This window comes from Ictalurus punctatus, chromosome 6 (genome assembly GCF_001660625.3).
Source record: "Ictalurus punctatus breed USDA103 chromosome 6, Coco_2.0, whole genome shotgun sequence".
In the NCBI taxonomy this organism is placed as follows: Eukaryota; Metazoa; Chordata; class Actinopteri; order Siluriformes; family Ictaluridae; genus Ictalurus; species Ictalurus punctatus.
In genome coordinates, this window is record NC_030421.2 from 31,057,265 (window position 1) to 31,080,824 (window position 23,560).

The 23,560-nt window shown below is 37.9% G+C and overlaps 1 protein-coding gene across 1 annotated transcript in view; it reads right to left on the reverse strand.

The window, feature by feature from the left end:
* spegb (striated muscle enriched protein kinase b) overlaps window positions 1-22,355 on the reverse strand; it is a 102,156-nt gene extending 79,801 nt beyond the window's left edge. The window contains exon 1 of the mRNA XM_053680591.1: window positions 21,151-22,355. Coding sequence (XP_053536566.1) covers window positions 21,151-21,574 — 424 coding nt within the window. The 5' untranslated portion in view covers window positions 21,575-22,355. The remainder of the gene's footprint in view (window positions 1-21,150) is intronic.
* Between the last annotated feature and the right edge of the window lie 1,205 nt (window positions 22,356-23,560).

The following is a 23,560-nucleotide window of genomic DNA, read 5'->3' on the forward strand; positions in this document are numbered from 1 at the left end:
CAGATGAGGACGGGTTCCCTTCCGAGTCTGGTTCCTCTCAGGCTTTCCTCTTCCTCTTAACATCTTAGGGAGTTTTTCCTTGCCACCGTCGCCACCGGCTCGCTCAATTGGGATAAATTGGTACATTTAAAATCCGTATACCGTGTCTATATGTTTCTGTAAAGCTGCTTTGAGACAATGTCTATTGTAAAAAGCGCTACACAAATCAAATCGAATTGAAATTGAATTGAATTGAACTTTTCTGGAGTGTGTTGCAGTCATCAGGTTTGAAATGAGTGTGTATTTTCAAAAATAAATGAAATTCACAAAGTAAAACATCAAATAATGTGTTAATAATGTGTTGTACAGCGTGCACTGAATTTTCAAATGACTCTTTTTAATTTAATTTTTTTTTTTTTGCATTTTCCATACCGTCCCTACTTTTTCGGAATTGGGGTTGCATGTTACTGATGTTATAAACTGAATGAAGCACCTTAGTTCAAAGTTAATAATGGAATTGCTGACAAAAGTGCGATTCTGTTCTTTTCGGCTGGCATGTGCTTGCAATTCCATGACTTTTGCAACAGCCTTGATGTGAAATACGATGACTGAGAACCGCATGCGCTTGGCTGGGACTCTGCGACGCCTTAATGCAGTGAAAGTGAGCTTTTAAAAGCCTCCTTCTGTGCTGAGAGTGCAGCTAGCAACAACTCGACGCTCTCAACAACACTTCGTGTCAGTTATTTGGCATGCCAGATGATAAAACAGGGTAGTGATAATGATATTTTGCAGAGGGATTGCAGCCATTTTGAAGTCTGGTTCAAAACTGTTTTGGTTCCATAGCACTGAGTCATTTGTGGTTCTAGTCATGTCTGTTTCATCTGCCCTATTAAGGCATAATACAGTCTGTGCCAATACTGAAGACATTAGGTGAACTATAAACTCATTTTTCTGTGGTTTACTCTAAAAGCTATTACGGCTGCCTGCTTAGAGAGCGAGTTTTGACCTCTGTCTGTGGTTTTGAGTATTTATTTGCCTGCCATTTCTATGTCTGCCTGTATACTCCCATGCATTTGGACAATAATTCTACTGATTATAGTCTCTTCTTTCTCATCTTCATGATGTGGAGTTCTGCTGTTGAATCTCATCTGCCTCAGACGTTGGTATGGTGTACATTTTGAGATGCTTTTCTGCTCACCACAATTGTAAAAAGCCATTCTTTGAGTTACTGCAGGCTTCCTGTCAGCTCAAACTGGTCTGCCCATTCTCTTATCAACAAGAGGTTTCTGCCTAAAGAACTGTATGTTTTTTTGTTTTTTTTTCTCCTCCCCCTCACCATTCACTGTAAACTCTAGAGACTGATATGCATGAAAATCCCAAGAAGGTCAGCAGTTCTGAAATACTCAAACCAGCCCATCTGGCTCCACCAACCATGCCAAGTTTTCCTTGATGGTGATTTTTTTTTTTTTTTTTTTAGAGGATTTAATGCTTTGCGGTTTCTTAGCAACATAAGCTGCATATTTAGTCTTATTAATTTCAGTGGAGAGAAAAACGAGAGACTGGTGAGGGAACGACTGTTGTAATAGCTGCTGTAATAGCTATAAGTAATAACAGGAAGTAACTTGCATCGTGGACATTCCACAGCATTAAATAAAAGGATGAAAAAGTATGATCTAGTATTTTATTTAACCAAAAAAAAAAAAAATGCTGAAGTATAAGAGGAATAAAACACTTCAGGATGATGACTTTAAGGTGGTGTCAGTAATTCGACTTCATATAGAGTCGCATCACACCACACCAGTGTTGATTAATTTCCTATAACAGCTGCCATGTTTTATTCCTTACTTAATGAATAAAATGAAGAATAATACTAAGGTTATTATCCATAGGTGCTATTGCCATTCAACAATGTGTAATGCTCAGTGGTTAAACTGGAGTTTAGCAACATTGGTGCCTGAATTCTTTCATAAGTGTCAACAACAGTTGTCAACATAAGGTACTGTAGAAATGTGATTAAAACATTATTTATGTTTTTTTTTTTTTTTTTTATCCTGAGGGTTTTATTGAATTAATGCACTTGGGTGGTCAAAGTTTTCAGTATTCCTTGCTTCATTGGATTTGGCTTCAAAAATTATATAAAAAATTTTTCTGGCATAGACATGGTAGTGTAAAGGCTTTAAACTGTAAAAAAAATTTTTTGCATGAATTTATTTAGACTGCATTAATATACTTCATTTCGAAATAAAACAGTTAGCTATAAGGCAGTGTGGAAATCATTTTTATTATCATCACCTTTTGGACCATGCTATGATTTACATTTACAGTTCTGCTTGCTGCCCAAATAATCTAAAGATGGCGCTCCCAAATATAAGCCCTGGTAATGGATATTCATGGATTTCATAACAAAATGACACCACATATAGAACAAGAATTATAATATTTTGTTATTATTATAAGTATATTAACTTATAATAACATAATTATAAGTTAGTGTGTTACTTACAGTATATGGGTACGAAAATCAAAATTCATAAACTACAAAGAACTAAAAAAATAAGATTAAAATAAACTATTTAGGTGATGAGCAGAGTACATAGGGGTTAAATAAGGCTGAAAGGAACTGGGAGAACCAAGTGTTAAATAGAGGTAGAAATGACAAATATAGGAAGCTTTGACCAAATATGGAAAGTAGGAAATGAGGAACAGGTGCAACCAATTAGCAGAAAAACTAGACAGCAAAAGGGACAAAAGGGAGGGAGAGAGTGTGTTCAGTCAGAGAGGACAAATCACGATGGATGCAAAAGTCTTTCCAAAATAAATGTATCAGATCCCACATATGTACAAGAAATACACTATTTTAACCTATTTGTCTCCATCATGAGGAGCAAATATACATTAAAGGATGTTTTTCATTAACTCTTGAATCTGTTTTTCCTCAAAACAGACACTCACACTAAATCACTCATTATATCAAATAGACAGAAAATAGTCCTGATCCACAATGGTGCTCATGTTTTTTGAAAAGAAGAAGAAAAAAAACCCCCCAAAAAAACACATGAAGATGTGTGTGTATTAGATGTGCAAAAAGATCAATACAACCAGTGGGTGTGTGAGTTGCCTTAGCAACCGAAGATCCAATCAGAGTTATATCTGGTGTGGTGAAACTGAAATGAGCACGGCACATTCCGGCAACTTTATCCCGAAGAAAGAAAGAAAAATCTCGTCTGAGTGGGAGAAATGTCAGGAATTTGTCAGCACCTTCTGAAGTATTACATTTTGCTTCCATACTTCAGTAAAGAAAATGATGGAAGTATGGCTAGTTGAGTTAGGAGGCAGGATTATCCCAAAATGCATGGCATTATAATCATGTTGAGTTTGAAAATGGGTGTAAAGGTACATTTCGTTCAAATGACGTATGAATTACTTTAGAAGTATAAAAAGCCCCAAAGCCATAGGACTACAATCATAAAATTATTATTATTACAATCATAAAATAACTATGCTGTTTTAATTACAAGCCTTTGTGTTTGTATTAAAGCATCAAAAACTAGCATGTCACATGATTAAGAATTCAATATGCAGCCAATTCGAACCCATCTCAAACGCACACACACACACACACACACACACACACACACACACACACACACACACACACACACACACACACACACACACACACACACACACACACACACACACACACACACACACACACACTCAAATGCAGCAAATCAATTGCCCTGTTTATCAGACTTCAACAACTCAAGCTGTTCTGATGTCACAATGCAGGAAGCTCTATTTTCACAGGGGAAAATGCTTTGAGAGCAAAGTGTCATTTATAAGCCTGTGGAATTCAGGGAACAGATGCTGCTCTAGCTAATAGAGCCTACAAATAATACCTCACCTGTCTCACTCGAAACCTGTTCCATTACAATATACTTCAAACCACATTCACTGTCATTAGAGACTTGCTGCTGTGGTTTAGGACACAGTGTGACTAAGTGAGGCTGATCTATATACATGAATACGATGTATGTTGTGACGTTATGGGTGCTGCCATCTAGGAAATGTTAGCGGAGAGCTGGAAGTTATGCAGATTATAATGTAGTTCTACAGTGAACTTAAATTTGGATATGGAAAAGATTATATTATATATATATATGTACTTAAAAAGTGAGTATGTAGCTTGAGGTTATGTGATCCTTGCATGTAAAATATCTTCAGTGTAACGGTTACAGATGATGAATGTGGTGTTATATGACGTGCCGATGGTTCTTCTGCAGACTGTGTGTGTGTGTGTCTGTGTGTGTCAGTCCTGTGTTCTTCACACTAGCTTAAATTAGGAATCATCTGCAGCACTTGACTTCATTGGTGGCTCACAGATCTCTGTACTGCACACACACACACACACGCACTCTGAACAGCCTGTTTACTTGTACTCTGAACGGCAGCAGCAACTGCAGCTTGGTTAGGGGAAGTCCCACTCTCCCTGTGAGACACACACACACACACACACACACACACACACACACACACACACACACACACACACACACACACACACACACAGCATAGTACGAATCCTTACAGTTCACATGGTGCATGGAAACTATGACTGTATCGAGAGATTTCTAGTCTGATGGATGGATATGATGTCACTGCACAGAGATCACAGCATGCCATACTGCAGTTTCACACTAGATCACTACACAACCAGCTCGTTGTAATATTTCCTGACCAGAGTCCTCATCTGACATTGATGTAGCTTTGATATTGTATCAGCACCTACAACCATGTCTGCATTTCCATCTCTATTTTAAAATCTTCATTTAGCCATTACTCATGTCAGCCTCCTCCTCTTCTGATCCACTCATACAGTACAAAATAAAACATCTAAAATAGGTATTAGAAAAGTGTTGGGGTTTTTTTTAAGTGTATATATATATATATATATATATATATATATATATATATATATATATATATATATATATATATATATATATATATATATATATATATATAAAATAAATAAAATAATAGCAACTTTGACGGTTCTGACGGCAAATCACAGGGTCATATTAATGCACTCGTTCTAATACATGATCGTTTATATAGTAATACCTTACACAGGGACTTGTAGGGTAGATGCTCACATAATTAAGCCTAACAGTAAGCTGATACAATAAATAAATAAAAATTGATAGGTACATTTAACATTTTTGAAAGAAGATTTTAGTCCGTGTAAGTTTTTGGAGAGAATAAAGATAATGGCTGGTGAGGGAAAGAGGAAATTATTGGACCCACAACATTAAATATAACTGTGAAGCATTCTTTAATTTGAAAAAATATATAATACTAACTTCAATAGAGAGCAAAAAAAACGAGGTTGGTAGAGATTTGGTTTGCAAATTGCTTTGATATAAGGGGAATAAAACACTTTGGGATGTGTGGCTATACTCCACTTCGTGTCACACCACTCCGGCATTGATTATTATCCTGTAACATTACACCTGTTTCAGCCTAAAATTAAATTGGATCATTATGGTCATCTGCATCACTTCTAATGAACAATTCTGCTTTAAAATTTTAGGCCACACCTCCTACCAGAGTCTGATGTTCAAAATGGCTGCCACCATTACTACTACTGTAACATCGTTTTGTCCATTTTACATAGAAACCACATAAAGAGGTTTTTCTGAGATACTAAAATACTCAAAACAATGCCAAATGAATGGCTATAAGCTTCCATTATGTGTTAGCAGAATCAGCCTGATTGCTCCAATGCAAATCCAAGGAAGCGGATATATGACACCAAACATGTCTTGTCTAATTGAGTACATTTCGGTTAAAAGTTAATAATGTGTAGATTTAATTTAGTGTCTCTGTCGTGTGCACATTCCCGAGCTTTAGACTAGTCGAGAGAACTGCATTATGAGATAGCTAACAAGCTCAGCAAGTGTATTTTACAAACAACAAATGGAAATGGCATGCATTTGGAAAGCTATTCGTGGTTGAAATTGATACAAACACTATTTTAGTCATCTTTGTTGCAGAACACAGCAGTATATTGTTACATTTGTGGACCAAACCCTGCTTAACCCTGCTTAATCTTACTCCTACTGGAAGCTAACACTGGAACCTAACCTTGACTTCTTGTTATCTATTCACTTATTTTTATTATATCACATTTTCCCTTTTCACCCCTTACATTTTACAGTACATGCAGCAATTGGCTCCTCGCTAGCATAAAAATATATCTGTGATATTGAAAACATAAAAGAGGCTAAAACTTCCCAAGGAGGATGAAACAAACACTGGCAGAAAAAAAAAAAACACAGTTGATCTGAATATTTGAACAATGACATTATCAACTCCAAAAGCTGCTCTTTCTCCAAAAAAAAAAAAAAAAAAAAAGAGAGAGAGAAAAAAATTAAAAATTAAATTTAGCACATATGACCTTTTCAACACAGAACAGACTGTTTCCCAGAGCTCCCAAGATGAAAGGAAAAAGTTTGAAAAAGTGGCTTAAAATATAGAAACATCAACTGCTATAACATTACAGATGCCCAAAACTGTCTACATGAAATTGTCCTGCTAATGTGACAATGTAACAGTGGCTGATTGTGAAAGTCAATTTTTAGAAAAGTTCAAAGTCCTTGCACATGAACAAATGAAACGATGCTATCAAAAACAAAACTTGAAATATTTTACAGAAGAAACCAGAGCTCCCCAAGAGAGAGATTCCCCAAGTTCCAGAGGTGATAAAATTTTTATTCAAATAAATACGCAATAGTCTAAAGAAATCTTCTGGTAAAAGTTGAGGTACAGCTTCACATTCTTCACTCAAGTTAAAGTCAGAAAGTATAAACTATATTTAAAAAAAAAAAAAAAAAAAAAAAGAATGAAAGTAAAAGTACAAGAAAGATTCCCTGATTTTAAGTTTGAGTTTGCACACCGATTTTAGTTACTGATGATAAATGAGTGACTCTCATCAGGGAACCTAGCAATGTGGGAAAACATTAGCTAAGGCTAATTAGGTCTCAGTCTTGCTGTCACATCTGCTAAAGTTTAGATTTCTTAGGAATTGCAATTAACTCCTTAAAGCTGCTTGATTCTAAAAAGTCACTGTATGGCTTTACAAGTACTATATAAGATTACTGTAGCATTTGAAAATGTAGTGAAACAAGAGATTATTTATATTTAAATGTCACACGTCAACAGCATTAGCTGAAAGAACAACTCAAATAAGGTATATATATATATATATATATATATATAACAGAATAAATAAGCAAACAAAAAACATACTTAAGTACAGTAATAAAGTAATTGTACCACTGCCACGTTCATAATTTATTTCCCTGAATATAAATTCAGAAGGGCTATATATTACCTCTGGTTATCTGTAATGGTCGTTTTAATGTAACATATACTGTATCCAGACACATGCATGCTCAGTGTGTAAAATTTACTGACATGGCAAATTCAGACTGGACTAAAATCCCAGATGTATGCTGCTAATAATTACATTACTCCACCTCCCCATGTAAAACTACTCCAATCCCAATAGGCCTTAAGACTGCAAATTCCTAGGCGAAAGCTTGGAGTGATGTCAGTAAATTAACCGTCACTAAATTGCCGCACCTGAACAATCCCAGATTTCTGAAACCTAAAGACATTCAAGTCGAAGATCCCAAGTGTGTGAACGAGCGACAGAGCGTTGCGAAAGAGATGAGATCAAAAAGAGAGAGTAAATATTGAACAAGGCCTACCTTTAAATGTCTTGGGCTAGGGTACAAAAGCACAATCACCTTTGATATCCTTAAAAGGCCTGTTTGCGTCATTCAGCTCCTATTTCAGCTAGTATTTCAGGATAGAGCAAGCAGAACACAACACACTTCTGCATTCCCCTCTATTGTTAACTGTAAACTAACAATAAATCTTATATGCTTAAAATCCCTTTATGTGTTGGTTTTCTTGCTTCTCCATCCCTCAGCAATGTTCCTGCAGTTCCAAAGCCCCCACGCTCTCGTGATCTCACAGCAGAACATAAGTGAGTCAAATGATCTATTTCTGGGGCCACGTTCATACACCCTCAAAACACTAGCACACATTCTGCCTGCAAGCACTCAGTAGCTGCTGCAGTACAACATGGAGGATATTTTACTGTTAAGTTTGAGTAAAAAGAATGATTGATCACTAGCACAGTTAGACAATCTGAACTGCCATTGTTTTTTCCTTATTGATCCATTTTCCTTGTGCTTGTTATGCTTTGAGAACTTCACAGCTGCGAGCAAAAGTTTGCACACCCTTAGGGCAAAATCTAATGTGTTCATTTTCACAGTTGTTTCTTCTTTATCACAATAATTGTCAAATACTGTATGTGTGGTTCCATGATTAGGATGTGCGTCTCACTGAGATCACAGTTACAGATATGAAAGGTAAACTTAAAAGACACTTTAAATACAAGTAAAGTATTTGTATTTTCAGATAAGTAACTTAATTTTCTCCTGTCCCAGCCCATTATAACTACACTTTACTTTGAAATATAAGTAATGAGATATATATATATATATATATATATATATATATATATATATATATATATATATATATATATATATATATATATATATATATATATATATATATATATACACACACATATACACACACACACACACACACACACACCATTATATATTTATATTTAATATACTTTGAAGGTAAAGGTGCCTTCAAAATGTAGGTTTCTACATTAAAAAAACATTATACAAGAGCCAATATTACATATCTGTGAGTGGCAAAAGTATGTGAACCTCTAAGATTAGCAGTTAATTTGAAGGTGAAATTAGAGTCAGTTTTTTTCAATCAATGGGATGACTATCAAGTGTGAGTGAGCACCCTGTTTTATTTAAAAAAAAAAAAAAAAAAAAAAAAAACAGGAATATGTCGGAGTCTGATCTTCACAACACAGATTTGTGGAAGTGCATCATGGCACGAACAAAGGAGATTTCTGAGAACCTCAGAAAAAGAGTTATTGAGGCTGGAAAAGGTTACAAAACCATCTCTAAAGAGTTTGGACCATGGTGTACATGGAAGGGTTAAAAAGGAGAAAGCCACAGCTCTCCAAAAAGAACACTGCATCCCCTCTGCAGCTTGCTGATCACGCGGACAAGCCAGAAGGCTGTTGAAAAAAAATGTTGTGGATAGATGAGACAAAAATAGAACTGTATTATTTTTTTTAATGAGAAACGTTATGTTTGGAGAAAAGAAAACACTACATTCCAGCATAAGAACCTTATCCTATCTGTGAAACATGGTGGTGGTAGTATCATGGTTTGGGCCTGTTTGGCTGCATCTGGGACGGGAAATGGAACAATGAATTCTGAATTATACCAGCGAATTCTAAAGGAAAATGTCAGGACAGCTGTCCATGATCTGAATCTCAAGAGAAAGTGGGTCATGCAGCAAGACAACGACCCTAAGCACACAAGTCGTTCTACCAAAGAACGGTTAAAGAAGAATAAAGTTAATGTTTTGGAAAGTCAAAGTCCTGACATTAATCCAATAGAAATGTTATGGAAGCTGTTCTGTACCGCTACCGGAAATGTTTAGTCGCGGTTATTGCAGCACAAGGGGGATAATTTATTTATTTATTGGACAGAGAGAGTGTGTGTGTGTGTGGGGGGGGGGGGGGGGGTATTAACTGCCTCCAACATTAATACAACTGCCCAATTTTAACTGCCTCCAACCTCTCATATCCTCTCATCAGCTTTAGGATCCTCTGACTCGTAATATCAGTTGTAACACTGCCCAACAGTGTTGCTATTTTTTGCCCACTGATCAAATAAAATCAAACTCAGACACATTTCCTGTTCACTTTGCCTTGTGCTTTGGATTGCTGGCTTGTTTCAGGACCTGCTCACATTTTTAACACAACTGTTTTCAAGGTATATATTGAAAAATAGAGGTGAGTTTAGCCTCTTTTTTCCTGCACTCTCTGCAGATGTAAAAAATTATAACGTTTCATTCTATGTGTATCTTAACTATGACCATGCCCCCCCCCCCCACACACACACACACAGGGGATCGTATTAAAAATCAAGGAGACGAATAACGTTCAACCAATTTGGTGTTGTGAAGTAAATCAGGGAAGCATCATTTCACCTGCTGATCAGTATGCAGTTGTTGTTTTCCCACTCTTGTTTAGGTTTCGAGAATTTAGATGAGATTCAGCTATGCAGAAAGTGTATCACTGTGGATACACAGGCTCCTAGATGTCTTTCAGTTAAGCATGGTTAGATGCACATCAATTGCTTGTTTGGACTACGTGTACTGTAAAAGGCCAATGGAGCATAGCTGAAACATGCAGTAAACAAGATGCTTTTAAGGAAATTACACTCTGGAGGAATCATAATTAAAGTGCTACTATAAGCAAGTCCAGGAACTGAAACTTATCGTACAGCGATAAAGTGAGAAAACCAAAATACGACAGACAGCACATGTTTAAAGTCTAAAACATCTAAATCGCTCAGCAATTCGTGCAGAGCGTGAGAAATGGTACATCTTTATTTTAATTTGATTGAATTTGTATTATTAATTATATTTATAACTTCCCGTGTGAAGCAGGGCAGTAACTCTCAGCAGGACTCGTACATCGATTAACAGAATAACTGACTGAAGATGAGAACTGCTCCTTGCATACTTGCATTAGGAGCTTATTTGCTTATAGATTTTCTGTCTGTTTGTTTACTACAGTTACAGTGTTTCTCATCACGCTTATTTCTTTCGCAATGCAGAGGGAAAAGGCATCCCGTTTGTTATGTTTCTCCATAAGTGATCCCTGCTGAGCTTACGTTCATGAAAGATGACTGTCAACCAATCCCATGCACGAGAACAGGAAGAGTGTGACAGAGGCAATTTTATACCAGTTTTGCTGAGATGTTTTTAGCCATAAATATGTCAGCTGGCATCTGAAGCATAACAAGCAGTAGGACAGCACTTTTCCCTGAGGAGAACATGAAGAACAAGAGTTTTAACATCTCAGTTCTTTAGCACAGCAGGGTTAGATTCGTTTTAGGTAACAGACCCCAATATCATGTAGGCCTGACCAAAAAAAAAAATCAAACTAGCACCCAAAAACACATCAACAACTATCATCTATCAATAATCATCGTTTGACCTGATACATTAATCTGGTAAGGTGCATTCTGAATGCAAACAGATGTACATCAAGTGTTGGGTGAACAATATAGTTTGCAAAATTAATTACAAATAAAAATGTAAAAGTTGCGATTGCAAACCCTTAAGTTAGTTATTTTGGTAAGAGAATCATTTTTAGCTTACGAATGTAGAATTTCTTATTATTGTGTCAGTAGCCACATTAACAGCCCTGAGTTCTGCTCTATTCTGACCCATAGTGGAATAACTAGCTCTTTCTTTCTGAATCTTTAGATTCAAATTACAGCTCACAAAAAGATTATAATTTAGAACAAACATTTTAAATTCACTTGAGGAACTGGATTAGAAACTTTACCGGGCCAGTTCCTGTCCACAGGCTGTATGTTTGACATACAAAAAGCAGTATCTGCTGGTAGTTACCATATATAAACATCATCCCAATGCAATGGGTTCAAATGAAAGAAGCCAAAGTAAAGAACCCATAAACATATAAATACACAAGAAATAAATAACTAACATGAACCAGGCATGTCGTATTCTTTAAACGATATAAGAACTAAACAATAAAAAAGCAACACATACCGAACACTAGTCTGTAACCTTATAAAGACGTCCCCCCTTTGAATGAGCTGTGAGCCAAGCCGATACTATGACATCAAACAGAGAACCGACAAACAAAGACAAGGAACGGCTGTGAAGGAAAAAGACCTGTGACATCTGGACAATGTGCAGACAGGCAGAAGTCTGAAAACAGAAAACACAGTGTAACAAGACAGGTAAGTGAGACACACTGTAAGAACACAAACCATCTCGTTTATTGCTAATGAAATGTCTTTATGCTTCAAAACGTTTATTTTCCCCAAGAGACATATTTTCTCATATTATCCTATTTGGTCCAGGCAATACAGCTCGTACAAAACAGTGAATTTTACTATGGAGGTGGAATACTGTACACTGGCGTCAAAAGTGCCAGGCAAGACAAAAATTCAAATCATCTGCAGCTCCACGTGTATCTTCTTGCTTTAATGCAAACTTCTGATTTTTCTTCTGATTGAGTGGAATCATAATCAGAAGGGTGTTTGACTAAAATGTATATTAAAACACAAGAGAACAGTTTTGGTTTTTTTTCTGGATGATTCTCTATATATAGAGGTCCTATGACATATGATGGGGCTACTGTATGAATGGCTGGTATAAATGGCCTAAATAGGGCTAACCCCTGTTTCAAAGATATAAAGACATGGTTTAATTCTTGGCATCCGTATCGGAAAATTTACAGTTAACAAACAATCTCAAGGCAGATTATTAGGGACTTTCGTGGAACCAAACTCAATACCACCAACGACTGTAAGAAATACATGGTGTATATACACAGAATGGTATGAAGAAGTGAAGCTGTGGCTGACTTCTTTCTAGTCTAGACTGTAGATTAATGCAGACTCAGCAGGGTTGGGAGGGTTAGTTTAAAAATGGATTTCATTACGGTTACAAATGACTTCATGAAGAAATGTAAATCAGTAACGTAATCCAAACATCACGATATGAACGTAATGTAATCGGATTATTTTCGGATTACTTCAAGGTCACGTATGTAAATAAGGTCAAGAGAAAAGCGATACGACTGAAATTACTTTAATTTCGAGCTTGAAAAACATGTTCAATGTTTGGATTTGTTTTTAATGAAATAAATACATTTGTTGCTCACAACTTGAGTCACAACTGCCAGGAGAGAACCAGAACTATAATCATGCAGCATATTGTGTTGGAGCAGGGCTCCAGACAAAAAAAAAAAAAAAAACACTATTAAGGAGCCATTGGCTCCTATTAGAGAAAAAAAAAAAAGAAAAAGAAAAAAAAAAAAAAAAAAAAAAAAAAACGCGCCAAGTGATTTTTTTTTTTTTTTAAGTGCCACATAATAATTAACTTTTTTAAAACACTTGTTTTCAGTCATCCTGTCCTGTGCGTACGTCTGGCCTCCTTTACAGCGTCAGCATTTTCAACCAAGTTCACTTAAAGTGGGAACTGAATGTCTTTTCCAACTTGAGAACTATATACAGTCACAAAGAATTGTTCTTTACACAGACTCTGAGCCAGTGTCACTGAATATAATTATGTCAGCATGACTCGGCCATCGAGTGTAGTTTGGTCTCCTCTTTTTTTCTTTTTTTTGCAGAAAGCCAGTGTTTGGCATATGGTTCAGGATCAAACTGTTCAAATGACTAAGTCTTCCAAGGTTGAATTGCGTACGTTTGATTTTATCCTGTTTTGAGATGAAAAGCCACGTTCACACTGAGCAGGCAAAATTGGTAGGACGAGCAATATCTCAGCTAGACGCATTCTGCTCAAAGCACATGCTGTGTCGCTGCCATATGTCAATTTTTCTTCGCTGGTAATATCCGAGAGGTAAATTTGGTGAAAGACAGCTCTTCACGTGCAATCACAGTCCGTCTCGTCAGCTAGTTCACGTGCCCGAGACACTGCTTGTGCTAACGATGTTTTTTGTGGAGCACTTAGCAATTACATAGTCACGAGCTTTTTTATGCTTTTAACTATCGCCCTTAAGAACACCGTGCTCTGTGGTTTTTGTTTACTCTTAATTTGTTTTCATTCTTGTACAGCACTTTGGCTTCAACATCTGTCGTTTTAAATGTGCCTTACAAATCAATAAACTGAACTTAACTAAGCGATCGCCCTGCTTTCTCACAGTCTCTCTCTTGAAATGGTTCGTTCCGGTAATGAAATCCGTTTTCCTCGCTATTTCTCTGCCCGCTTCGGAACAAACGTCGCAAAACATCTTCTGTGCGCGATGGTCATACCTGAGCCATATAAACTCTTGTATCCAAGATGTCTTAAAATGCCTTTCTGCACTTTTACCTAGATCCTCAGTGTCCCCGTCGTTCTCTATCTCTACCGTGCTGGCACAACTGGAGCCTGCTTTGTTATTTGACATGTCTTTCTGAGGTGGAATGCTGATCCTCGCTTTCCACGTGCGTTTTTCGCCGCTCTGGATGAACTGAAACTCAGTGAAACGGCTTTTTCCCCCCCTCACTGAAACTTTCACGTGCAGCGTCACATTTTATTAGGTCAACACGACAAATTATGCGACAGGCTACTCCTCACAGTGCACGCAATTACAAAGGCATTACATGCAAGGTTTTTAATTATAACGTGTCAGTTAATATTGTCGGCAGTGGCGAAATGAACATTTTTGGTCACACATGCTACCGTTTTAGCTGGAGCCCTGCAAAACTTTCATTTCTTTGGTTTTAAATGAAAAAAATTGGAATCCTGATAGTATTCCCATTTTTTTACAAAATGTACCCCTCATCTGATTACTTTGTTTTTCGACATAACTGTAACGGATTACAGGTTTTTGTATCCTGCGTGGGGCGGCTGTGGCTCAGGTGGTAGAGCGGGTTGTCCGCTAATCGTAGGGTTGGCGGTTCGATTCCCAGCCCAGGTGACTCCACATGCCGAAGTGTCCTTGGGCGAGACACTGAACCCCAAGCTGCTCCCGATGGCAAGTTAGCGCCTTGCATGGCAGCTCTGTGTGAATGAGACATCGCGTAAAGCGCTTTGGATAAAAGTGCTATATAAGCGCAGATCATTTTATTACACAACGCCCTTCCATGTATTCCCAAGCGTCAGTATCAGTGACAGTCATGTCAGGTGAATTCACAGAGTGAACTACAGTCACGAGCGTAATGAACATGAACAAGGTGGATTATTCTCTTTTCCCCCAAAAAAATGCCTTTGGAGAAGAAACCAAAAGTAGACTAAGCACACATTGGCCAATCAAAGTAAAAATGACATCACATGACAGACAACAGAACTGTTTGGTGTTTTTTTGTTTGTTTGAATGAAGGCATTACAGCTTTTCTGTTTACTGTGTTTGGTACTCAGAGCAAACATGCAGACATGGCATGAACCCAGTCGACTTTAAACGTGCAAAAAAAAAATAAAAAATTAAGGAAAGCATGAATACAGCTGCAAGTCTGTCTTTAAATGTGTGTGTAATAATTTACCCCCCATCATTCCTATTATGTAACTTCATATTATAATGCATTGCTTAACCCTAATAGTCTAAGTGTCAAGCTATTGAGATATTCATTTTTAGCCTCCCATCTAACATCATGACCAGCCATCAGTTAATGTTCGATGACACGACATCTTCAATCACATTCTGGTTTCTGCTAAATGTACTCTAGTTAGCAAATGTTATAACAACATAGGCTCTGACTGAATAAATCAAGGTCATCTGATTAGACATTATTTCTCATTAATAGATATCATAACATGTGCCAGATATTTTGTTGCTAAGTCTGTAGTTGTGTGTCTGTTATTTCCGTAGTGCACTAGTCAGGGCACTGAGCAGGGAATCTGCCATTTTAAGGGCTGTCTCAATCGCAAAATCCTTCCAGTACACTTAAATGCTAGCTGTGTAAAAAAATCCCACAATGCACCACAAAAACCAGGTAGCATCACTACTCACTATGTTTCCTTACTGGAAACGACGTCATATTTTCCGGAGCTTTTCAGCCCAGAAAAAACGGGGGACAAACTCTCAGTCAACGTCCTTCTACCAAATGTAAGTACTGTAGCTTGTTGTCAGTGTAGCTCTAAATGATTACTTACGTTGCCATTTTTAACTTTATTTGACATTCTATATATGATTTGTTTGTGTCTCACTTCAGTATTTAATGATTTAAAATAAAAAATCCACTCGCTCGCCTATGAGCCTGCTTGAAGTACCATGACAGCTATATGTGATTAAGCGAACATATTTATATGACATACAGTGGCCTCCACTAATATTGGCACCCTTGGTTATATTGGTTAATATTGGCATCTGTGTTAAATATACAGTATCTCTCAAAAGTGAGCACACCCCTCACATTTTTGTAAATATTTGATTATACCTTTTCATGTGACAACACTGAAGAAATGACACTTTGCTATAATGTAAAGTAGTGAGTGTACAGCTTGTGTAACAGTGTTAATTTGCTGTCCCCTCAAAATAACTCAACACACAGACATTAATGTCTAAACCGCTGGCATACATGGCATCATGGACTATCAAATATCAACAGATATTAAATCAAAACCTGACTGCCTCTGCCAGAAAGCTTCAAATGGGCCGTGGTTGGATCTTCCAGCAGGACAATGATCCAAAACATCATCAAAATCAACACAAAAATGGTTTACTGACCACAAAATCAAGGTCCTGCCATGACCATCCCAGTCCCCTGACCTGAACCCCATAGAACACCTGTGGGGTGAACTGAAGAGGAGAGTCCACCAGTGTGGACCTCGAAATGTGAAGGATCTGGAGAGAATCTGTACGGAGGAACGCTCTCAGATCCCTCGCCATGTATTCTCCAACCTCATCAAGCGTTATAGGAGAAAACTCAGAGCTGTTATCTTGGCAAAGGGAGGTAGCACAAAGTATTGACTAAAAGGGTGCCAATAATTGTTACACACCTATATTTAACAAAGATTTTTATATATATATATAAATCTGTGTTTTGCTTGCAAATGTTTGATATCCATGAGAGCAAAGTAGTTTTTGTGAATTCTTTTTAACAAAAGCTCAAAAGTCTAAACAATAAAGACAACTTTTCACAGCCTTCTTTGCTCATATTTACCAAGGGTGCCAATATTATGTGAGGGCACCATATAAAACTCAAATAATTTTAAGTTTTTTATTTTTTCTTGATGTTTTACAATGCAAGTTATCAGTGCACCAATGAGTAATGAGCCAGGGTCCTTACCCGTGCCCAAACTCATGTAGACAATATATTGATTCACGACCTAGGGAGCTAGGGAGCTGATCAAGATACACACGCTGTCTCACCTATGACATGTCATGTCATAGACATGCGCTATATACCAACAGAAGTACCATTGCAGTGACTTTAGTATGTTATATAAACTGTTATTGCAGCTAGAGTAAACTTAGAAAAATGAATACACTTATGAAAAATGAATAAGCTGCAAGCATTTAAAAAGTCATCTTGGCAATTAGCCCTAACGGTAACATGACACTGTAATATGACTGGAAAAAATGGCTGCCGTGAGGTGTGTACGAGATGGTTATGTCAGTCCTATGCTACAGGGTTCCTGTAAAGTGCTGCCACCACCACAGTTAAAAGATAGCAGTTTCAGTTTAAGTCAGAAATGCCATGATACTTATTTCTGAAACACCACATGGTGAAATTCCCAGCCAGTATCAGTACACATCTTTATATGAAAGTTTAAATTTGCCAAGGTTCTCAGACGGCTCTATTCCAAAGCATGCCAGCACACATGTATTGACCGAATGGTTTAATCAGGAAGCACATACAAATCCCTCTACTATTCACCTATTCATTTAGACTGGGCATACATGGAGAAGGTCTTGTCAGACCTCCACGCCAAGGTACTATATATAGGTGTGATGTCTTTCTGTGCAACTGGAGAGTCAGTGGCCTATTAACATCATGAAAATGTGAGACCTGGCACATTCCAGGGACAGAAATAACCTGTCGAAGGGTCAAAGATGGTGGGGAAATGGAGCAAGAAAGAGTGACGTGTGAAATATTAGAGGGAATGTATGAAAAGATACAGAGAAAGCAATAGAGAAATTGAGACCGGGATTAGGAAAGAATATGTGAGAATGATGAAATAAAGGCCTGAAGAAAAGGCACAAATATATAGACAGAGAGAGAGAGCGAGAGAGAGCGAGAGAGAGAGAGAGAGAGAGGCTAGAGCCATGAGTGACACAACAGGTGTGTGATGTCGAAGCTGGTAAGTACTGACGCAAGCAGCCCTGGCTTTTAGCACAAACCCTCACACTACAGAGCACACTCTCAGACAATCCCTGCTGACCATCTGTAATTCAGTAGTCTGGTCACATAATTGTACTTCCTTTGATCCATAGAGAACTACTGTACAGTGCATTGCGCAGCAATGTAATGCAAAACAATGCAACTGATCTTATTCGGCCATGGAGAAAAACCTGACGTATTTTCTAAGGTAGTAAGTAAGGAAGTTTGTGATTTATAGGTTGTATGTTGCTTATCTAAATATTTATATTTAAATCCTACCTAGTAATCAAATCTGTACAAATGTTCCAGGGGAGACGATAGGTTAAAATGATTTAGGCCCTGACGCTATAGCAGTCTCGGCTTCAGATGCCCCGCCCATGGGATACAGACCGTCTAATATCTTCTGTACACTTTTCTGGCCATAAGCTTCAGCATCTTGGTGGTTACAATATGATTGGCTCGTTGCATGTATACTGTACGAATGCCCTTCCAGAAAACAAACACTTTAACACAAAGGGATTTTCAGAGCAAGATATAGTTACTGGACTGGAAAAAAAAAAATAAATAAATAAATCTTTAAACATTAGCAAAGAATTTTGTTTGAAGCACTTAGTGGTGAGCAAACTCTATAATCTTGCATTGCTCTATAATCATACAGGCTACAGGGAAAGGTATGTTGTCTGCTATGTCAGTCAAATTGCCTCTTTCTGTAAGTCTGTTTTTGGCACCATACAGTAGTAGCAGTATAGAATGTAATTTTTGTTTTTTAAAGTAGTTAGCTAGTTTCTTAGCTAGGCAACCAACTTAATTGAGGTTACAGGCGTACCATAAGTGAACTCAGATAGATCAATAATCTATGGCCCAAATTTAGGCATGAAAGAACTCTGACTACATAGTGACTGGCGAGACACCCAGTCGAGAGAGAGAGAGAGAGAGAGAGAGAGAGAGAGAGAGAGAGAGAATAAACAAATGGGACCAGCAGTGTAAAGTCAAATATTATACTATAATAGGAAAAAGGTTTACAAACTGGATTCTTAACCCTTTCATTAACTATCAAGGTCTTTATTTGTTCTCTAATTTGGTAGGAAGCCAGTGATTGATGGACAGAGTTTACATCGTAACTCGGTTTTGAAATTGTTTAGCTAGAGAGCTCTCGAGTAGCTGTCGAGTGACTAACAGGAGCCGGTGATGAGTTTCTCTGTATTTTTGTATTTTACACTCGTTTGCTTGAGCCCTTTTTATCCTCCGGTGAGCTTTCGAGCTAGTAGGCTAACACTATCTGGTTCATGTCAAATGGTTTTCACAGGCTGGACAACAAAGTATTTAGATTAGATAATACAAAATACAGCTTAGATAACAAAATACTCAGAGAACACATTAGGTTTAAAGAAAAAAAAAAAAGCACGTGGAATGACCAGGCATATTAGGTTTGTTATCTACACTATATTTTGGCTAAGATTTCTTTTTTTTTTTTTTTTTCCTGTTATCAGTCCCACAGATATATACACCTTTGGGGAAAGCTTTTGCATTTAACCCATGGTCTGACCCTGTGCATGATGCGGTGAGATTACAGCGGACAACATTTTCCCCTTCAACCAGAATTTATCTTTTACACAGCTAAATAATATGAGGTCACAAATTTATTCACAAAACTGGTTGGCTATGTACTGTCAATGAGCACAGTTACACCACGGCGTCAGTGATGCATAGGCACTGCTGCTTGATCAGGCAGTCACAGTAAGAAACACATAGTTGACAGTAGTCAAAGAAAACAAGCTTTTGTTGAGAGGGTTTGCTCCTTTATCTGGCACACTATAACTACGGCGGTGACATTGATGTGCACAATAAAGTTATTTTCATCTGATAACACGTCTGTAATACTGAGCAAACATGAGACCAAATATTTGGGCTGCATCCCAAACTGCATAACACTGTACTACACCACTCTACCATTGGTGTCATTAGCATTTAGGCATACTATTTAGTCTGCATTAATTGGTATAACACAAAGCCTTGAATTAGAATTGAAAGTGTGCATTCACAGGTGTAAGATTAATCCGTGAGGTGGAGGAAGAGCATAGCGCAAATGACATTCGAAAAAGTTATTCTGAATGTAGCTCAATAGCATTTTTGAGAGCATTTACCAGAAAGGGACACATTTCAAACTCTCAAATCCTGCAGCTTCAACACTGGTTCATTTCTTAGCTGTTTAACAGATCTTATAGTCTTTGCTTTGCCGTATTTTATCAATAATAGAAATCGTAGTAATATGATACGAGACTCTACAACCAACAAGGACAAGCAACAGGTACAATGGCAATTCAACTGAAACGCCATTCACTGGATCACAAATAACAAATAGTCAGTAGAAAGGTAGGAATTCCCTGCTGAAAGCTAGTTTCAAAACGTCACAGTGACTGCTGTAGAGGGAACAGTTAAACATTGACCTGCATTTCAGATCTGCTTCGGGAATCCCTGCAGCACTGTCTGTCGATTTACGTGTTAAACCAGCAGAGGCATATATTCACCAACCCATGGAGGCCAGTAATAAATATGCATGAGGCTTTTCAGCATGTATCAGCTTTACAATACATAATGCACTACTTTTGAATATGTAACATATTGTAATTCACAGCTCCACTTTGGGACAGGGAGCAGTTGGAGTCACCTCCCCAGCTGCCACCGTCACTCTCCCTGCCCCACACTATCAGCAAACCATCCCTGAAGAAGATAACTGCTCACAGACTCATGGCGAATAGAAACTGAAGATACTGGCAACTCCATTTTACTTCACTGATGATCCACCATTTTGTGAAAGAGACATGTGAGGGGACTAGTTGCCCATTAGGATAATTATCTCATTTGCACCAAATCACGAGTATTCCGTGCTATTATAGTGAGAATACAAACCTTTCCCAGCTCAATATGTGACAATTAAACAACACCAGCCTCATTAGACAGCAGAGTGTACTCCTGCAGGGGAAATCCGTGCAAGATTATTAGGTTCCATAATAAAATCTGATAAGGAAATGGAACTTAGGGAGAGGAAATTAATGATATTTTTAATAAGACCGACAAGCCTAAGAGAGACACAATGCCTGGTAGTGGGATGCATGTTGCATTTGTAATAACGAATACGATTGGCAGGTAGAGCTTGAAGTTTATCCCTGGTTACCTTCTCCCAGATCCAAGACGGCAAGGACGGCACTGCTCCTGGACTCCCCCAGGTAGTTGGTAGCAATACAGGTGTAGAGTCCTGCATCAGTGGGCTTGCAGTCACGTATCCACAGTCCTCCGTACTCCTGGTTATCCATGTTGAGGAGGTCATCATTGTGATACCAATAGAGAGACGGCTGTGGATCTCCTGCCACAGCTACTTTCAGACGGATGTCACAGCCTGTACCAACAGCAGCATTCCTCATTTTTCGGATGAAGACAGGTGGCGTTGAAGTGGGATAGATGGAGCTTGGGTCAGGCACCATCTGATCAGGGTTGATTTTAGCCCGTTTGGAGGGTATCCGTGGGCTTGGAGGCGCAACTCCCCCAGATCCATCTTCCGCACCCTTTTTCAGGGTCAACTGCACCTCAGCCTTTCTCATGACTCAGCAGAGAGGTATAAAACTTTCTTTGTAAACTGGAATATTTGGATTGGATTAACAGATTGGCTTTACACTAAAACGAAACTTTCTCACTCACTTGAAAAGTATCACTTGTCCATTTCATAACTTGTAAAATGCATTCCAGAAGGAATTCCAATTAAGGTTTTTTGCCAATGCCAGCTTGTTGACAGCAACTCAGACTCAAAGTGTCTCTTTAGATATTCAAAGAGCCTTGAGCAGCATTTGAAACTGCCAGAACTGTGAAACATAGAAACATTTTTCTAGGAAGCCCTCAGGCAAGTGTAGGTTAGTCAATGAATTCAGGAATTACCTTCAGATTGGACTTTTGGAATATGTTTTGCACATCCTTAAACAAGTCCAATGTGAGAAGCAGGAAAAAAAAAAGTTTAATCTTTGACCAATTAGACAGCCAGTGCAAGTCCATGTATTCCTGATGGTGGATATTTTTAGAACGAGTCCTACAGGATCACGTTGCTTTTAGCAGCTTCCAGAATACTCTTTTGGAAGTTTGGACTCCCTTTCAGCCATAGCGATGGAAGTGGTTGCTTGGTTCTTTGGAGTTGCCTTCTGGGTGATTTTCTGGGTGCCAGGTCTAAAGACAGCAAGTTTTACCAAGTCCACAGCACACTATATTACCTCTTTTACCTTAGGAGTTCTCTTTCTCAGAGCTCCCCCTCTCAGAAGTGAGGCCCCATGCCGAGGTGTCAAAGCAGCCCCACTAAACTTCTCTCTGACAGCTGCACGCTGATAGGTCACAATTTTTAGACAGTCCAGACACTTCAGCCCAACTTCTTTTGCCCCTGGTCCGTCCTTCAGCACTTTTGGCCAATCGCAAGCACAAGAGAGTGTGACACAGTGCCTAAAAGGGGGAGGGGATAGGAAAGTGCTCTGATTCATGTCAAAGATAGCCCCTGGAGTCGAAGCCCATTGTTTAACTAACAAATAGTATTAAAGATGAGGACCTTTTGTCTACATCCCCCCCCGCAGGTATTCTTGTTTTATAATCTATTACAATTCACTACAACTCAGGTAGTGGAAAAATATACTTTTCAAACCTACATGGCTGTATAGAAAGAAAATATATCTATAACTTGCTTAGGGGAAAAAAATAGAATTATTTATAGACAGCAGTGATGCTTAAGATAACAAAAGTCAGTCCAAGGTACTTTATCATAATAGAATGGACCTAAGGGAACAAAATGGCTAAGAATAACTATACACGAATCTGCTCTTGCATAACACAGACTGCCATCTGCTGGACTCTGCCTCTAAACACAACCGAGTAGCTGAGGGTTCAAGTCTTTGCTCAAACTGTACCAACAGTGGTGTTCTGGTTATGCTCTGATTCTGGGATTTGAACTCATTCAATCTCTTTATCACTAGCTCATACCCTTAAATGTTGAACAAGCACAGAATACAGGCATAACTCCCACTACCTCTCACATTCTGAGTACACATTTGAAGTACTTCCTCTGAGAGCCATAGGTTTAGAGACTTTTAACCACACATAATGCTTCAAAATACATAAATACATAAATACAATAATATGTTTTAGTGCATTTATATTTCGGTAAATCAGGGCCTTACAGCAGAAAAATGTCATCCTGTCATTATCGCTTTGCTAAAATGATCAGTCACACCTTTGTGAAAAAAAAAAACTTCTGTGTGTCTTAGTATGTGTGTACAATGTAAATATGTTCATTCCGAATTTCAAATCCTAGTGCTCATGTCAGTTGAAGATTTTTCCCAACCTTTAACATTCTGTCACTATTTAAAATGACAAATTGCACCAGAGATTGATTAACATAATTTTACATGTACCCTCTTTCTTTCTATATGTAAATTTCTTCTCTGACACATGCAACTTTCCCAGCTCCTGCTCAGCACTACAGGGACTATACTTAATCCTAAGAATATAAATTTACCACACTTCATTCATTTGGCTAACTCATTTGACTTCTATTC